This window comes from Poecilia formosa, unplaced genomic scaffold (genome assembly GCF_000485575.1).
Source record: "Poecilia formosa unplaced genomic scaffold, Poecilia_formosa-5.1.2 Scaffold429, whole genome shotgun sequence".
NCBI lineage: Eukaryota > Metazoa > Chordata > Actinopteri > Cyprinodontiformes > Poeciliidae > Poecilia > Poecilia formosa.
The window spans coordinates 133,929-149,651 of NW_006800368.1; the positions used below are offsets into that span (position 1 = coordinate 133,929).

The following is a 15,723-nucleotide window of genomic DNA, read 5'->3' on the forward strand; positions in this document are numbered from 1 at the left end:
CTTCAACACACCTGAGTCAAATAATGAGAGTCATTAGCAGGACTCTGGAGAACCTGACTGCATTTAGGAGGTGATTCTGCTGTTGGATTCAAGTGTGTTGGAAGAGGGAGACAGGAGTCACCAACTCCAGTCCTCCAGTCCTACCATCCTGTAACTTTTAGATGCATCTCTGCTCAAACACACCTGGGTCAAATAAACTGCTCGTTTCCAGCCTATTGCAGAGTGGAATGAACGCTGGTGAGGGAATTCAGACATTTTGGAGCAGAGGTGAATCTAAAAGTTGCAGACTGGAGTTGGTGACCCCTGCATCTAAGAGTTGCAGGACACTGGCCTGCCAGGACCAGGATTGCCCACCCCTGCTGCAGAGAGATGCAGTACAGGGAGCCACTGGCTGTTATTTGAATGTAAACAACATGCACTCATTTTCAGACTTTTATTAAAAACATTTGCAGAACAACAGCTACATGGGAGTACAAAAAGTGTATAAAAATATATTACAAATCTTGTATATTTACAACTGCCTCTCTCTACAGATGCAGTTAATTTGTTTTTCACCCCAGCTGTGTTACCTAAAACAAGCAACATGCTTTCTACAAACTGCACCTAATAATACTGGTGGCCAAAAAAAGCCAAGGAGACAAGTTTCTAAATTCCTAAGATCCTCTTGGATGAAGAAGAGGAAACTTCACATGGAGCTGAGCAGAAATGTCTTCCCCTCAGCAAAGTTGAGTTCATCAGAAGAACATCCTGTGGAGAAAAACAGGCACCAAAAAAGATTTTTAAAAAGTATTTTCAATGGTTTTTTTTTTGCAATGTAATTTCATGTTCACCCTTGCCTGTAAATGTTGGGGGCCAGGAGAACAGCTGTGTCTGTCGGCAGCTTGGACAGATGAACCACCTTGGTCTTCAGCTGCAGTCTGTCGCTCTCATTCACCCACACATCAGGCAGTCTGATGCACACAGGGACACTTTAACGTCACTGGGTGGAAACTGACAAACAACTGCTAAAATAACCAGTTAGGAGAACATAAGGCCATGTTGATCTATTACCTTCATGGATAAAATTATGATTTATTATCTTCCTGATTTTTGTCAACACTAATCGGTTTGCTGCATTTTTTTTAAAGTTTCCTTTCTATTTTCTCTGAAGAAAAAAAGTTCCATAGGCAGCTTCTCTGTGACTACTTTTATTTCCTTCTTTCAGGAAGTTAACTTACATGTCTTCAGGTGCCCAGTGCAGCAGCACCTTCACTTTCCCAGAATCCTCTTTCCTCCTGGCTATCACCTGGAAACCAAAAGAGAGTAGAGGTGGGTTCATGCTGTGGGACCCTGCTCTGAGAGACAGAGAGAGAACCAACCGTGCTGTGGAAGACCACACTGTGCCCATTGCCCTGACTCTCAATATGTGTTGCCAGGTTGAGACATATGGCTCGATGCCGGATGGCCTCCATGGTTTGTGCATCAAAGAAGTCATGAGGTCGAGCTGGAAACAGGTGAAGAATTTCACTGTGAGAGATTCAGCTATGAGACTGAATTAATAATCATGTGTGTGTATCAATCATACGCAGTGAGCGTCTATATTTGTTCCTGAGTTTCCTCCTCTTTATCAGGCCAGCCTTGGATGGAGATTCCTCCTTCACTTTGCCCTGACTGGATGTTTTGGAAGAACCTTGAGAACTAAAGTGGGTGGGGACGTGGCGTGCCAGCCCCCCCTGTGAGGCAAAAGTGGCATTGCAGCCGCCAACCACACACTGCAAGAGAATGGACAGTTAGTTGGAGCAGGAACATTAACCTGGTGTGGAAGCTGCAGATGTGTGATGTTACCTTGAAGGGCTTGTCTCCGCTGTGGGTCAGCATGTGTCTCTGCAGCCAGCTCTGACTGGTGGACGGAGTGTTGTACACCTTGCAGTTCTTCCACAGGCACACAAACACCTGGGTCACAGAGAGCTGCAGCAGTCAGCAATGGTCAGAGAGTCTGAAGCACACACCAAGTTCAAACATGCAGCTGTGCACCAACAATCACTTTATGCTGTGGTCAGCATTCAGATGAACAGCTGTCATGTGCCAGTTCTACCAGGGTTAATGAAACCATAAACAGCCAGCTGGCTGCACCAATGACAGACATGTGGAAACAATTAGATAGAAAACTACAACTGACTGCAGGCTCCACAGAAAATCAAATGCATGTCCAAAATATGAGGACCAACTGTCCTAAATCTACTTTGTAACGCAGAAAGGTAGACAGACTTACTCTCATCTTGTTTCCAAATCATGATTGGGGTGCACTGACTGACTACAGTTTTCTGGCCGATTACAATTTTTAAAAACTTGATGTAGCAATTCCGATTTTGGCCAATACTGATTTGTTTCTGAAATGTAGCAAGAATGTTGCAAAGTTGGTGGGTCAGTCAGTCAAACCTCTTTCATGGGAGAACAAAAGAGGACGGTAGTTGATATTTAGTAGTGCAAGTATCAGCCAAACTCCCAAGAGAAACAAAACGGGGGCCTGTTAATTGGTGCAGCCCTAATTATGATCAACAAAATTTGGCCATTTTAAACAAAACAATTTACATCAAAAACACTGCAAAGGAAAAACTGACTTTGGCTAAATCAGTAACAATATTAAGTGACAATATAAATATTGTTTATTATACTGAAACAGAAAATACCTTCCAAACTAAACTTAATCTGGGACTGTACTACAGAACAAAAATGTTGGTACATTTTTTATCCAGCTTTAATGCACAGTTAATTTCTCTCACTGTGAACTGCTCACAGTGTGAGTGTATTATAGGTCTGGCGGGCCACCAGACTTTACTTGCTAAGGTTTTTTAGACACCAGGAACAGTGACAGTTTAACACACAGCTTAAGCTAGGTTTATAACTGGGCAGAAGGGTGTGTGCACTGGCCTGTTTGCTTCACACACAAGTTTGGAAAAATTATGGCGTCTGATCATACCACCAGTTTTTTTGTAACTTTTCAACCTGGTGGGCTATGGACTGCTGACGGTGTGAGCTACCAGAACCAGCAGCATCCAAGTCAAACAGACATACACAGAGACTGACCCCTCCTCTCTGTCCGTCCACATGCATAGCTCGGATGTGTTCAGCCAGGTCAGGGCTGCTGGAGAACAGCAGCTGGCAGTCATCCCAGCAGCAGGTGTAGCTCAGAGATTTGCTCACAGCAGGTCCAGAGCCTGCTACTGCCGCTGCCCCCCCACTGTGACCATTGAGCATGGCAGGAGTGGAACGACCGCTGGATGCAGTGCTCTCAATGTCCATCAGGGTGGAGCAGAAACTGGAACAGATACAAGAAACCATGACAGAAGCAACAAAGAATGATCTGAACTAAAAATTTGATCATGATGTTTTGGATAGCATCCATTAGCAACAATGCTAGGCAATCACACTTGACAATTGCTGTTCAGGAAGTTAATCAAATCCCAATTGATTGTGTATATAATCCAGATTCAGATGATCGTGTCGTACAGAGGTGAAGCAATGCTAATCCTATATTAATGTTTCACAGCTACGAATAATTTCATTTTATTGACGGAAAAGACAAAAAATTAAATAGCTATTCAAACCAACTTTGTCCCTGGGGCGGGGAATCAATTACCAACACCAAATTCATTAACTAGCCACATTTCTATTAAACCTCAGTTCTGTTTCTTCACTCAGACCACATTAACTGGTGGTCTGACTCCATAAGAAAGAAATGCAAACAAGGCCTCCCACATCATCAAGACTTTAAGATAAATATTCTGTAATCTGACCATTAGTTAATCAAAAACTAGCTCAGCTTTTAGAAACAATCGGCCCCCGACTGAAGCAGCTGTCAGGGGCCGATTCAGGACCTGGGCAGCTTGCAAAAATAATCTTAAAATGATAACTCATTTTAAGACACATGAACATGGCGATCACTCATTTCTTCTTCACAACATGAAGCTGCCATACTGTTATTAAGCTAGTAAAGTTATTGTTCTAAAAGTCAATGGCAAATAAGAGTGCAGGCTCTCTTTCAGGCTAGCTTTCAACATTATTCCATGAATAATGGAATAATGGTTGACAGCTTAGGCCTGTTCAGTCAACCTGAACAACATCAGAGATTAATGGCTGCCATTAATCTCTGATGGGTCTTTTCAGAATGTTGATCTTTCAAAGAACATTCTCTTTTCTTTGAAAGCAAAAAGTAGCATTCATAAGAAGGGTGAACCCGACAAGTCAGATATTGGGTACGGAGCGGATTTTTCTTCAGTTCCATTTCAGCTTAAAGTTGTTTAAGTCTTAAAGAGCTTAAAGTTTTGGTTCGGTCCACCTTTCTTTCTCCTGCATAGCTGCAGAGGAGACCTTAGTTCCATGTGTTCAGGTCCAACACGATGCTGCCTGAACTGACGGTGCTGTACCTTGTGTATTCACATTCCTAATGAATTCCTTTATTTTTTTGAACCCAAGAAATAAAGTACATCTCAAAAGAGTTCTGAATTTTATGTCACTTATTTCAGAAAGTAGAACCGATACAAATCCATTACACTTAGTAAAGTATTTTAGTCTTAATTCTTGTCATTTTGATAATGGCTACAAGATAAGAAAATCCCAAAATGCAGAGACTCAAAATTAGAATGTTGTGAAAAATGCCAACAAACTTATGTTGTCACATGCTAATCATTGCTGCAGAAGTTAATGACAAAGAAAGTCACTGGTTGCCTTCACAGTCATTGCTGAAGAAGCTGGTTGTACAGCTGGTTGCTGTACATACAGCAACCAGCTATGGAAAACTGAGTGGAGGGAAAAAGTGTGGTAGGAAAATGTCCATTAAAAGGTTTGGGGGAGCTTCTGACCAGGGTCAGAAAAATTCAGTTCATTTTCTCTTGCTCACTGTCCAAAGCCCCTTTTTTGGATGAAAATAAATTCTGCATTTAATTTGGAAATCAAGGTGCCAGTCTGGAGGAAGGGTGGAGTGGCACAGATTGCATGTTGCCATGTTGCCAGAGTTAAGTTTCCAGATGTCCTCTGCTGGTTCTGGTCCACTGGACTTTTTGAAGTCCACAGTCAATACAGCCATCTATCAGGAAATTCTAGAACACTTCATGTATCAATTGCATGCTGTATTGAGATAATTAAATTTTCCAATTAATTAAATTTTCTAATTCCAACCTTAAGCAAAAGCTGCTCCACTGTTCTTGATCAATCATCAAATTTTATTTGTATAGCACATTTCAGCAGCAAGGCATTTCAAAGTGCTTTACATAATTAAAATAAAAAAAGCATGTGAGAAAGAGAAAGAGATTTAAAAAACATAAAACGTAAACAGTGAGGAGGAGAAATAAAAAGCTGTACAACTTTAGTTGAAACGCCGTCAACTGGGACTCTAAACCCCATAGGACTTTAGTTAGACATCTTTTAACTGGGACATTTTCTGGGGGGCTTTACATCATTAAAACGTAAACAGTGAGAAAGAGAAATAAAAAGAAATTAATAAATAGATAAAACCAATAAAAACATTGAAGACATCAAAACCCACACTCTAACCCTAACTTAGCCATAAGCAACTCTAAACAGGTGGGTTTTAAGTTGAGATTTAAAGGCACCCACTGTTTCAGCTGTTTTACAGTTTTCTCTTAGCTCAAGGGGCAAACCAGAACTTTTGAGTAGCAAGAGGAGGATGAGAAACCTCATCCAACATGCTGATGCAACCTGGGCTTTCTGCTCACCTGTTTAGAATATCCGGTTTTGTTCTGAGATACAAAACCGGATTAATCTGTTATCAAAATTTCAAGAAAAAAGTGACCATAGCTTCACTTTCTGAAATGAGTGACACATTTTCTTTTGATTTTCTCAGTTGTACTTGAACATTTCAGGAAATCTGATTTGTTTTTCTCAGATATCAAGGCATTTCTAGAAGACATTGTAAATATTCACCTTGCTTATGATTGGCTCTGAGAAGAACTATCTCGGAACCAAAGTCTGTCTCCGGAGTTTTGACTGCTGCTTACTTTCTACATCAATTCAAACTGTTACTGCGGATTTAAAGGCGTAATCACATGGTAAATGTTATCACTACATGTGCTTCACATGGTACGCCATACTACAGCGTTATGATACTACGCAATCATTATCCTTAAGAAATCATTTCTTATAAGTTGGAGATTCCTCCACACACAGTCACCATAAAAAACTTTATTAAACACTTTAGGTGATGAACTTGTCTCCAAACCACCTCTCTGAAACTCAAGTGTGCGGCCTTCTGCCTCCTTCTCCGGCTTTTACCAACCTGTCCTCAGAGTCCATGCGGCTGAGCGGTTCTCCTTCCTCCACACCGACCCACCTCCTGGCCGCGTGTTCGGCCTTCTCCGCGGGCTTTGTGCAGCAGCGAGGCGCTGAGCTGCACACGTTCTCCGTTTCTCTTTGTTCTGCTTTCAGTACTCGCGAGCCCTCTTGTGCGGAGTCTGTGCTGCTCGCTAGACTACCCTGCGCAGGGCTTTCTCCAGGTTCGCCGAGTTCAAAGCCACATTCCACATCGTTGTTGCCCGGCTTGCTGTGAGGGGACGTACCTTCCCCGTCCATGTCGGGAAAGGGCGGCGGGTTGTGCCCGGGCCCCGCTGCCTTACAACTGCCGCAGTCCTCGGCTGGTTTGTCCTCGTTGTTGACACCCGGTTCCCGTTTGGGGTCTTCCGCGGCTTGTCCCTTCAAGCTGGTCCAAGCAGCTTCACAAGAGTCGCTTTGTTTGGATTCAGACTGAGAACCGTGTTCAGTCCCTTCAGCCCTCATCTGAGCCATTTAGCACAGCACACGCGCTGTTTTTGTAATTTTCGCGAGAAAAGTTTATCCCGTGCTGCTCTAAGCTTCAAATGTAAAGCAAAGCTGAGGGTGACGTGACGTCAGAAAAACCGTGGGGGAAAAGCTGCTCTATTTCGGAAGATGTCTCACTCGGTTTATAAAGGAATTAGCCCTTAAACAGACTACCCACAAGAAATTCAAAATGTTAAGAAAAAAACGTCTCAAAGCAAGTATTCTCACTACAGTACCTCCAACTGGCTGCTTCTAAAAGCAGCAGAATTCCTTAAATTTCAGTTAGTTGCTTTTAGCAGTAGGTCTTACTTATCTTATTAGGCAGGTAATGGTGAGAAGACCAGACCATTTACAACAAAAACGTCAATTTGGACTTTAAATAAATTAAAAAAGAAAAAAAACAAAAAGAAAAAAAAATAAAATAAAAAAAAGAATGCCATTTCACTGGATGTGTACATTAGAACAGTGAACTTTTGAGCGAGTGAAGCATCTTTGCTCACTTTAACGTTCTGTTCTCTCATTTCCACGTGTTTCAACAAACAGATAAACGAACCAAACTAGAGGAATGAACGCGGTGATGGTTGGCTGTTTCTTCCTAGGGGTGTTGCTGCAGTGCTCCCTGGTCCCTCTCAGGGCCTGACAAATGCGTAGAACAAATCAGTTCAAACATTGAATTTAGCATCCTTACAACCTTAATGTTCGACACTGAGAAAGAGCTCAATCGTGTCTGTGGATTATTCTAAAAAGGAGAATCAGTGTTTGGACCCAGGAGTCACTACACACTAACATCTGAGCTTTATACCTTGCTTCTGTCTCAGCCATGGTCCATATATATTGTTAATGTTTTAAAGTGCTATAATATTTGACAGCAATAGCAACTAAACCATTCTGAAGTTAGAAAAATAAAACACTCACTAAAGCTCCTTGGAAACCTTCAAAACAAAAAACAGTAGATTTGGAAGTGCCTACACAAAAACATTGTAGAAAAAAAACAACGTTTAGTGCTGTGTTTTTGTACAGTTTTTGTACAAATATTGTACAACTAAGACAGGACTGGCTTACCCAGTACCACCTTAGTTTTTTATGTTTTAACTCTTTTAAATGGATTTCTTGTAACAGGGTAATAGAGCATTGCATTTTTTAGCTGATAAAAAGTGACAGTGATTTAAGCATGTTAGGTTTTCCACATGTAAATTATAAATATCCTTTCTCATCATATTATTTCAGTAGGTATTAATTGCTAAGGGATATAATGTGCCTTACATGCACATTGTTAGAATAATCAAAGTGACATTTATGAGTAATAGAAGGTATTTCAACCGAACAGCGAACAGGCTTTCAAAACAATGAATTTGGCGTCCTTACAACCTTAAAACTGGTTTCCATGGAGAAAAAGGAGCTTGACAAATGCTCTCCGTCCAAACACTCTGTGTAATAGCGAGTGTCTGACAGCAAGATTATTCTCCCTGACTTGCCTTCCCAAAAAAACAAGTGTAAAAAATTAAAATAAAACAAATAAGTCATCTTACCTTCTCTTATGGTGAGGAAAGTCCAATTTATATTTAGAACTGTATATCAACTGAATGCACCATTCAAGAAAATAGACTGAACAACTTTAGGAACATCAACATTTATTTCACATGATATAAAACAGATGGGGTATGAACCTTTTGCATATTGACAATGTCTTTAATATTCACTCTTTTTCAGGTTGTAGATAAATTATGCTTCTTTTTAGAATTAGTTTTACAGTTTATACATGTCTTAAATTTATTCGTCCTGAAGCGCCAAAGTCTGCCTTATTGCTTCATATGTGTGCTATTCTCCTATGTATCACCATCTAGGACTGAATCACAAACTCTTTATTTCATGTTTGCTACCTAAACAAACCAAAGTGAGAGAGGAAAACAGAAGACAAAAGCTGCAAAAACAGACAAAAATCTGAAGCATTCTAATACTTTGCATGCTCAAGACTTCAACCAAGACTTAAATCACCCAATCCAAATAAATATTTCAAAAAGAGTTAGTCTTCTACAAAAGAAGAGAAAATCACAATTTTGAAGGAAAATTGGCTGTTTGTATATATTTATGATATACTTTATCTGCATATATGTCAAAGGACAACTTGTATTTTTATGAAAACAGGAAGCCTTTAGCCTTAAGCAAGACAGAAATCAAAACAAGTTTAAAATCAGTGCACTTCAGTGCAGTCACTTTCAGTGGTCACTTCAGTGGTGGTCACTTCAGTGGTCACTTCAGTGGTCACTTGGGCTTGAAGTTAAGCACTGCATGTGTTTGGAGGCAAATGGATGTACACTCGCCTTCAGCAGCTCATAAACAGCAGACATTGCCACGTATGGCAAGGATTCTCACGCTATTTCTTATTCAGATTAATAGCTCTGTACTTTTAACATCTATGTGTTTAGCAACAAAATTCTAATGCCCCCAGGAACAAGCTCCACATTGTGTCAACACTGTGAAATGGTTTGCACTTATTAAGCAGCTCTAATTGTACAGTGGCTCCAAGATGCCCAGAAGTGTTTGCCTGGGGCCTTGTTGAGAAACAATTACAGAAAAGACATATTCGAGACATACAAAACACTTTAGCATTTTTGTTTCTCATTCTAAAATGTGAGTTTCTATTGGGGCAGTGATAGCCTGCTTCTTGTTCTACAGGTTGCTTCATCCAGAAGGTCTGCTTCCTGGTTTTGCTCTAAGGCAGGTCCAAAGTCAGTCCTAGACCGCCCGGCATCCTGCATGTTTTAGTTCTCTCCTTGTTTTAACACACCTGGATCCAATGATGGCTTGTTAGAAGGCCTAAGAAGAACATTGACCTGCTGAAAAGGTTGTTACGACCACTAGGGAGAGAACTAAAACATGCAGGATGCCAGCAGCCCTGCTCTAAAGTTTTGAATTTTACTGAATTGCAAATTATGTATAAATTTGCCAGTTTGATGGTAAGAAGCTTACTGGTCTGTAAACAACCATCCTCCACTGTGAAGAGAGCTGATGTGAGTAAAGTTAATTCAATATGTGGCAAAACTGCCAACAATGGACTGAACGGCTTTGTTCATGTCCTCCACTGCCATTGCTGAAACTACAGGAAGATTACAGTTCTAAAACAGAACAGAAAATCAACGTCATCCTTAAAACTTCTCTTTCTGTTTGCTTATTGGGCTATTCTACCAGAGGGAATCAAAGTCAATGGGAGAAACCCAAGACTGAGCTTTGAAGTGAGATTTGAATTGAACAGAATAGCATAGGAAGGCAAGGGTTAGGGTTAGGGTTAGGTCCTAGCCCAGGCTAGGACAGTGCAGAAGCTTCCATCTGTCTGGGACTCAACTTGTATTTGCTTTAGATTTTTGCCACACAGTGTAGGTGATACAAAGGTTTAAGGGAACTGTTACTGTCAAGGAAAGCTGGGGGCCACTAGGATTTGTCTTTGATGGCGTTAGAAAGCTATAGTCAATCGCATATTTTTAACCAGATTGAAGATTGGATGATGACACAAAATGTGAAACAATATGTTGTCATTCAGTTCACTGTAAAGTGAGACATAGTCTAAACCCAGTGTTTAGACTGGTCCTCACCCCCCCCTGCTCTGCATGTTTTAGATGTGCATTCCAGAACTTGCAATGGTTTGAATCATCAAACCATTGCAAGTTCTGCAGAAGCCTGTTAATCACCCAGAGATACAATTCAGGTGTGGCAGAAGGGAAACACCTAAAACATGCAGGACAGGGGGTCGGTGAGGACCAGGGCTGAGAAACAACTGGTCAACCAGTAGACCATTTGGTTTTTGACTAACCCTCTGCATAATTGTGATGTAATTGGAAATAATTATTTAAAAAAAACACACACAAAAACAAACAAACAAACAAACAAACAAAAAACAGTACAAAACATGTTTTTAAAAAGTTAGAGGTGCTTTGGGTTCAGTCCCCTTACACTGATCCCTCTAAGTAAAATCCAGAGCAGTCTTAAACTTCAGCAAGGAAGTTTATTTTTGTTAAAGGGAAACTGGTCAGAGTTAATGGGAGGATGGATGGAGCTAAATCCAAAGCAATCCTTATTTCTCTGTTGTTTCCCCTTAATGAAGGATACCAGTGAGTTGTCATCATTTCTTCAATTTCAAACAAGCAATTTAAGCATGTCTGAAAATGATTCAAGAGTCAGAATATCTTTAATTTGCCATGTTTTCCAGAATATTCCTAAGATTAATGGACAGAAACAGTAAAGGTGTCTGATAAGAAAGGCTCAAGAATTTCCATCAGTGGCCCTAACAGACTAATCAAGCATGTTTGATTAGTCTAACATGTAGATCTCCCCTACATCCAGGATATCAGTAAAATCCTTGATTGTTTTCTGCAGAAACCCCACATGATGGCATCATCTAGTTGCGTTCTGACGAGGCTTGTTTGTCAGATTAAAAGTAAACTTTGAAAACAACATCCTTCAAACAGGCATTTAAACATACTTTTTATTTAAGCCCACATTGCTGTAATAACATGTTTTTATTGGTATGTTCTAAACTTAAATGTTGTTTTCTTTAGATGTAAGCAGAAACTTATAATTAACAAAAATAAAGTCTAAAAAAAAACAAGATGTGATTATTTAATTGATATATGTTTTATTTACTGAATTGAGTCACTGAAATGAGACTTTTTTCCCCTTTTGATCCATCTCAGGGTTTGCCTATTGGTAAAAACATAATCTATAACCAGTTCACAATCTTTTTTATGCAAACATGTTTAGGGAATAAAAGGAGCTTCTCAGTTTGAAAAATATCTAAAGGTACTAACGATTAATAAGCTCTCTTTGTGTCAGGATTCAAAGACTTCCCACCAGCCATTGATTGCTACTACCGAGTGTTGATCTCTGTGCAGGCATGTAGCTGTAGTCTCTAAGTGGTTCTGTCAGGAACGCAGAAAGCCGTGGAAACATGCTCTGTGCTGGTTGGCTACATTTGGGCTTTATGGGATGTTGATTTGGACACTGAAGCTGACCATGCTCACGTGTCGCTGCTAACCACGGTGAACGTCTGCACTGCAGGGAGGAGAGACAGAGGAAAGCATGTTAGTCATGTCTTGCACTGTTTTACTTAGGAAAGTTAATAAAAAAAGATCATGTCATAAAAATCTCAAAAAATAAAATGTATGATGGCTAAACAGTTAAAATAAGTACAAAGATACAACCTTTCTCTTTTTGTTGAAAGTAGTTTTAAATTTGTGCCACTACTATGACAAAAATAGTCAGTGGCTCATTGTGTGATCCAAAACAAATAAAATCATAATATTTTACTGTACTGTAGGGTCCCTGTATGGATAAGTACTTCACAATGTGGAAAAAAAATATACTGTGGAAAGTAATTAGTTACTAGTTAATACGTGTACATTTTGTCTGATTTGTACCTTAAGTTGTCTACAAAACCCAAACTTGAATTTGTTGAATTTGTTTGAGTAAAGTTAGTCAGTTAAATTTGAAATTGTATCCATTAATGAGTAAAAATATAACATGAGAATACACCAGAAAAAACAGCACTGTTCTTTCAGCTGGGTTTGTATTAATGGTGTTGCATCAATGGGAAGACAGAGGAGCAAAACCTATCAAGTTTAGTTCAAGTTAACATCTGAAAAAAAGAAAAGCCCTTGCTGTACTGTAAGTACAGGCAGCAGCTTTATCGTACATTGGAAGCTTGAATAATATTTTAACAACAAATGGAAATGTCAGTCTTATCAGGTGAATAATGTCTGATAAGACTGACATTTGTTTATCTTCTCTGAAGGAATCTGTCTTTAGACTGGTCCTCAGCGCCCCCCTGCTCTGCATGTTTTAGATGTGCCTCTATTCCAGAACAGCTGATTCAAACCATTGCAAGTTTGAATCAGATTCCAAATGTGAGCAAAGAATCTTTCTTACCAGACAACATGTTGCTGTTGATGTTGTGCGTCTTGCTGTCTCCAGTCAACTGTTTGCATGAATCAAGATGCTCCTCCTGGCTTGGAGTAAGGCTCTCCTCTGTTTCCTGTTCCTTAGGCTCAGAGGTTGATGGCTGAAAACTGCATTGAGCAAAATATCACATTTATAAAAGCTCAACATGTAGTATTTCAAAAAGTCTCTAAATGCAATGCAGAGCCACCACAGTGGTTTGGATTACAGCTCACCTGTACACAATGTCAATGTCATTCTACCATGATTAGCTTTGTTAAGTATTAACCAAAATAAATGAAAGTTCAGTTTGTTTTGGGACGTTTACCTAAACAGTGGTCATGTCCACAGAACTATGATTTAACACACAGACCTGTTTTCAGTTAAGATGTTTGCAGGAGAGCTGGTCAGATCTTGACCTTTGCTCTCATCATCCTCAAAGTGTTGAAAGTTTACGATCTCCACACGCTTTGGATCTGTGCCGAGGTCCACAATGATCACCCTCTGGCTCTCACACAGCTGAAAGTAAATAAATAATACTTTCAGAAGAAAAGAAAGGGGCTGGCAGTAACATAACAACAATGTTTGAGCAATTTAGTAAAATTCCAGTTTTTCAATTTTAAGTGCCTGTCTTAGCTATGTGATTAAATAACATCATAATCACATTTTTTTAGATTATCATCTTTATTTAAAAATAAGCTTTCTTAACTTTTTGTTAAAATTGTCACTATGACATTGTTCTCAGTCAAAAACATCCAGGATAGCACTGTCAGTCAGACTTGTGTACATACTACTCACACCCTCCCCTGCTCTGCTGTGCCTCAGCTCATCCCCCTGCTGTAAATGTGCAGGCTAGTAAGAATAGTCACTGGTTATGATGAGCAGTGATAGCTCTGGCTCTGATTGGTTGTTTCTGACCGAGGCTGTATTTCTGCAGTAGGACCACAAACAGTAGCCAGAAGAGTTCCTTTTTTAAGTGATAATCAATTTCATTTTACACTCTCAGGATATAGTGACATTTTTAACAAATACGTAAAACAAAACAGAGGTGCAGTTGGTAGCATTGCTGCTTTGAAGTAAGAAGGTCCTGGGTTCGAATCCTGGCCTGGGGTCTTTCTGCATGGAGTATCCATGTTCTCCCTGTGCATAAGTGGGTCTTCTCTGGGTACTCCGGCTTCCTCCCACAGTCCAAAAACATGAATGTTAGATTGACTGATCTCTCTAAATTCTCATTGATGTCAGTGTGTAGATAGTTGTTTGTCCTGTCTGTCTCTGTTGACCTGCCCATGGTGACCCTGCCTCTCACCTGTTGACTGCTGGAGATAGGGACCAGCTGCCAACATGACCACATTAGGGATACGTGTGTTAGAAAATGAATGGATGTCAAAAAACAAACATTTTTAAATAAAACTTACATACTGCAACTTTAAATCAGTCTTCACACAAGAAACTTTTCAAAGAAACATTTTTCCAATTTTTCAAATGCACATACTTGGTTGGTTAGGATTGTTTTAATTTGTATCCTGGAACACAGATGAGCTCCTAGCATTAAATACCATAACTGACTGACTGACTGAGTGACTGACTGACTGACTGTCTGTCTGAGTGACTGTCTGCCTGACTGCCTGTCTGTCTGCCTGACTGTATGACTGACTGCCTGTCTGCCTGACTGACTGACTGACTGACTGACTGACTGACTGACTGACTGACTGACTGACTGACTGACTGACTGTCTGACAGACAGACAGACAGACAGACAGACTGCCTGTCTGCCTGACTGTCTGACTGCCTGATTGAGTGACTGACTGTCTGACAGAGTGACTGACTGTCTGACTGCCTGACTGACTGTCTGCCTGACTGTATGACTGACTGCCTGTCTGCCTGTCTGTCTGCCTGACTGTCTGCCTGATTGAGTGACTGACTGACTGTCTGACAGACAGACAGACAGACTGCCTGACTGACTGACTGACTGACTGTCTGACTGACTGACTGACTGACTGTCTGACTGACTGACTGTCTGACTGCCTGACTGACTGCCTGATTGAGTGACTGACTGTCTGACTGTCTGACAGAGTGACTGACTGCCTGATTGAGTGACTGACTGACTGTCTGAGTGACTGACTGTCTGCCTGACTGCCTGTCTGCCTGACTGTATGACTGTCTGCCTGACTGTCTGCCTGTCTGCCTGACTGCCTGTCTGTCTGCCTGTCTGTCTGCCTGACTGTCTGCCTGACTGTCTGCCTGACTGTCTGCCTGACTGACTGACTGACTGTCTGACAGAGTGACTGACTGTCTGACAGAGTGACTGACTGTCTGACAGAGTGACTGACTGTCTGACAGAGTGACTGACTGACTGACTGCCTGACAGAGTGACTGACTGTCTGACTGCCTGACTGTCTGTCTGACTGCCTGATTGAGTGACTGACTGTCTGACTGAGTGAGTGACTGACTGTCTGACTGTCTAACTGAGTGACTGACAGAGTGACTGTCTGACTGACTGTCTAACTGAGTGACTGACAGAGTGACTGACTGTCTGACTGCCTGACTGTCTACCTGACTGCCTGTCTGTCTGCCTGACTATCTGCCTGACTGACTGTTTGCCTGACTGTCTGCCGGCCTGCCTGCCTGACTGACCGACTGCCTGATTGAGTGACTGACTGTCTGACTGACTATCTGACTGAGTGACTGACTGACTGACTGACTGTCTGACAGAGTGACTGACTGTCTGACTGCCTGACTGACTGTCTGACTGTCTGACTGCCTGACTGACTGTCTGACTGACTGTCTGCCTGACTGACTGCCTGTCTGACTGACTGACTGTCTGCCTGACTGCCTGGCTGACTGTCCGCCTGCCTGACTTGTTTGCCTGACTGTCTGCCTGACTGACTGTTTGCCTGACTGTCTGCCTGACTGACTGTTTGCCTGACTGTCTGCCTGACTGACTGTTTGCCTGACTGTCTGCCTGACTGACTGTTTGCCTGACTGTCTGCCTGACTGACTGTT

The 15,723-nt window shown here is 41.1% G+C and overlaps 2 protein-coding genes across 13 annotated transcripts in view; both read right to left on the reverse strand.

Moving 5' to 3' along the window:
* Window positions 1-419: 419 nt before the first annotated feature.
* Window positions 420-6,956, reverse strand: LOC103155451 (zinc finger protein aebp2). 2 transcript variants are annotated; one of them, XM_016663572.1, is made up of 8 exons: window positions 6,275-6,956; window positions 3,067-3,298; window positions 1,825-1,947; window positions 1,565-1,751; window positions 1,359-1,483; window positions 1,218-1,285; window positions 837-950; window positions 420-747 (listed from the first exon to the last, which is right to left on the reverse strand). In XM_016663572.1, the coding sequence occupies exons 1-8, from the start codon at window positions 6,778-6,780 to the stop codon at window positions 735-737; spliced, it is 1,368 nt and encodes a 455-aa protein (XP_016519058.1). In that variant the 5' UTR covers window positions 6,781-6,956; the 3' UTR covers window positions 420-734. The 2 variants fall into 2 exon arrangements, with proteins under 2 accessions (XP_016519058.1, XP_007577199.1); XM_007577137.2 differs by having other exon boundaries at window positions 1,825-1,932; window positions 6,275-6,955.
* A 4,454-nt stretch (window positions 6,957-11,410) lies between these two features.
* Window positions 11,411-15,723, reverse strand: part of LOC103155452 (pleckstrin homology domain-containing family A member 5) — a 145,962-nt gene continuing 141,649 nt past the window's right edge. For 10 of the 11 annotated variants that reach the window (XM_007577138.2, XM_016663568.1, XM_016663567.1 and 7 more), the window contains 3 exons: window positions 13,094-13,239; window positions 12,712-12,851; window positions 11,411-11,838 (listed from right to left, as the gene is read on the reverse strand). In XM_007577138.2, coding sequence (XP_007577200.1) covers window positions 11,804-11,838; window positions 12,712-12,851; window positions 13,094-13,239 — 321 coding nt within the window. In that variant the 3' untranslated portion in view covers window positions 11,411-11,803. The remainder of the gene's footprint in view (window positions 11,839-12,711; window positions 12,852-13,093; window positions 13,240-15,723) is intronic. The other variant, XM_016663564.1, reaches the window with a different exon arrangement.

Bases quoted from the DNA above. Each gene is read 5' to 3' on its own strand.
- LOC103155451 (XM_016663572.1), bottom strand. From the start codon at position 6,780: ATGGCTCAGATGAGGGCTGAAGGGACTGAACACGGTTCTCAGTCTGAA. The intron at 3,299-6,274 runs GTTGGTAAAAGC...TATCTGTTCCAG, and splicing joins CGCATGGACTCTGAGGACAG to TTTCTGCTCCACCCTGATGG. The intron at 951-1,217 runs GTAAGTTAACTT...TGTGTGCATCAG, and splicing joins CACTGGGCACCTGAAGACAT to ACTGCCTGATGTGTGGGTGA.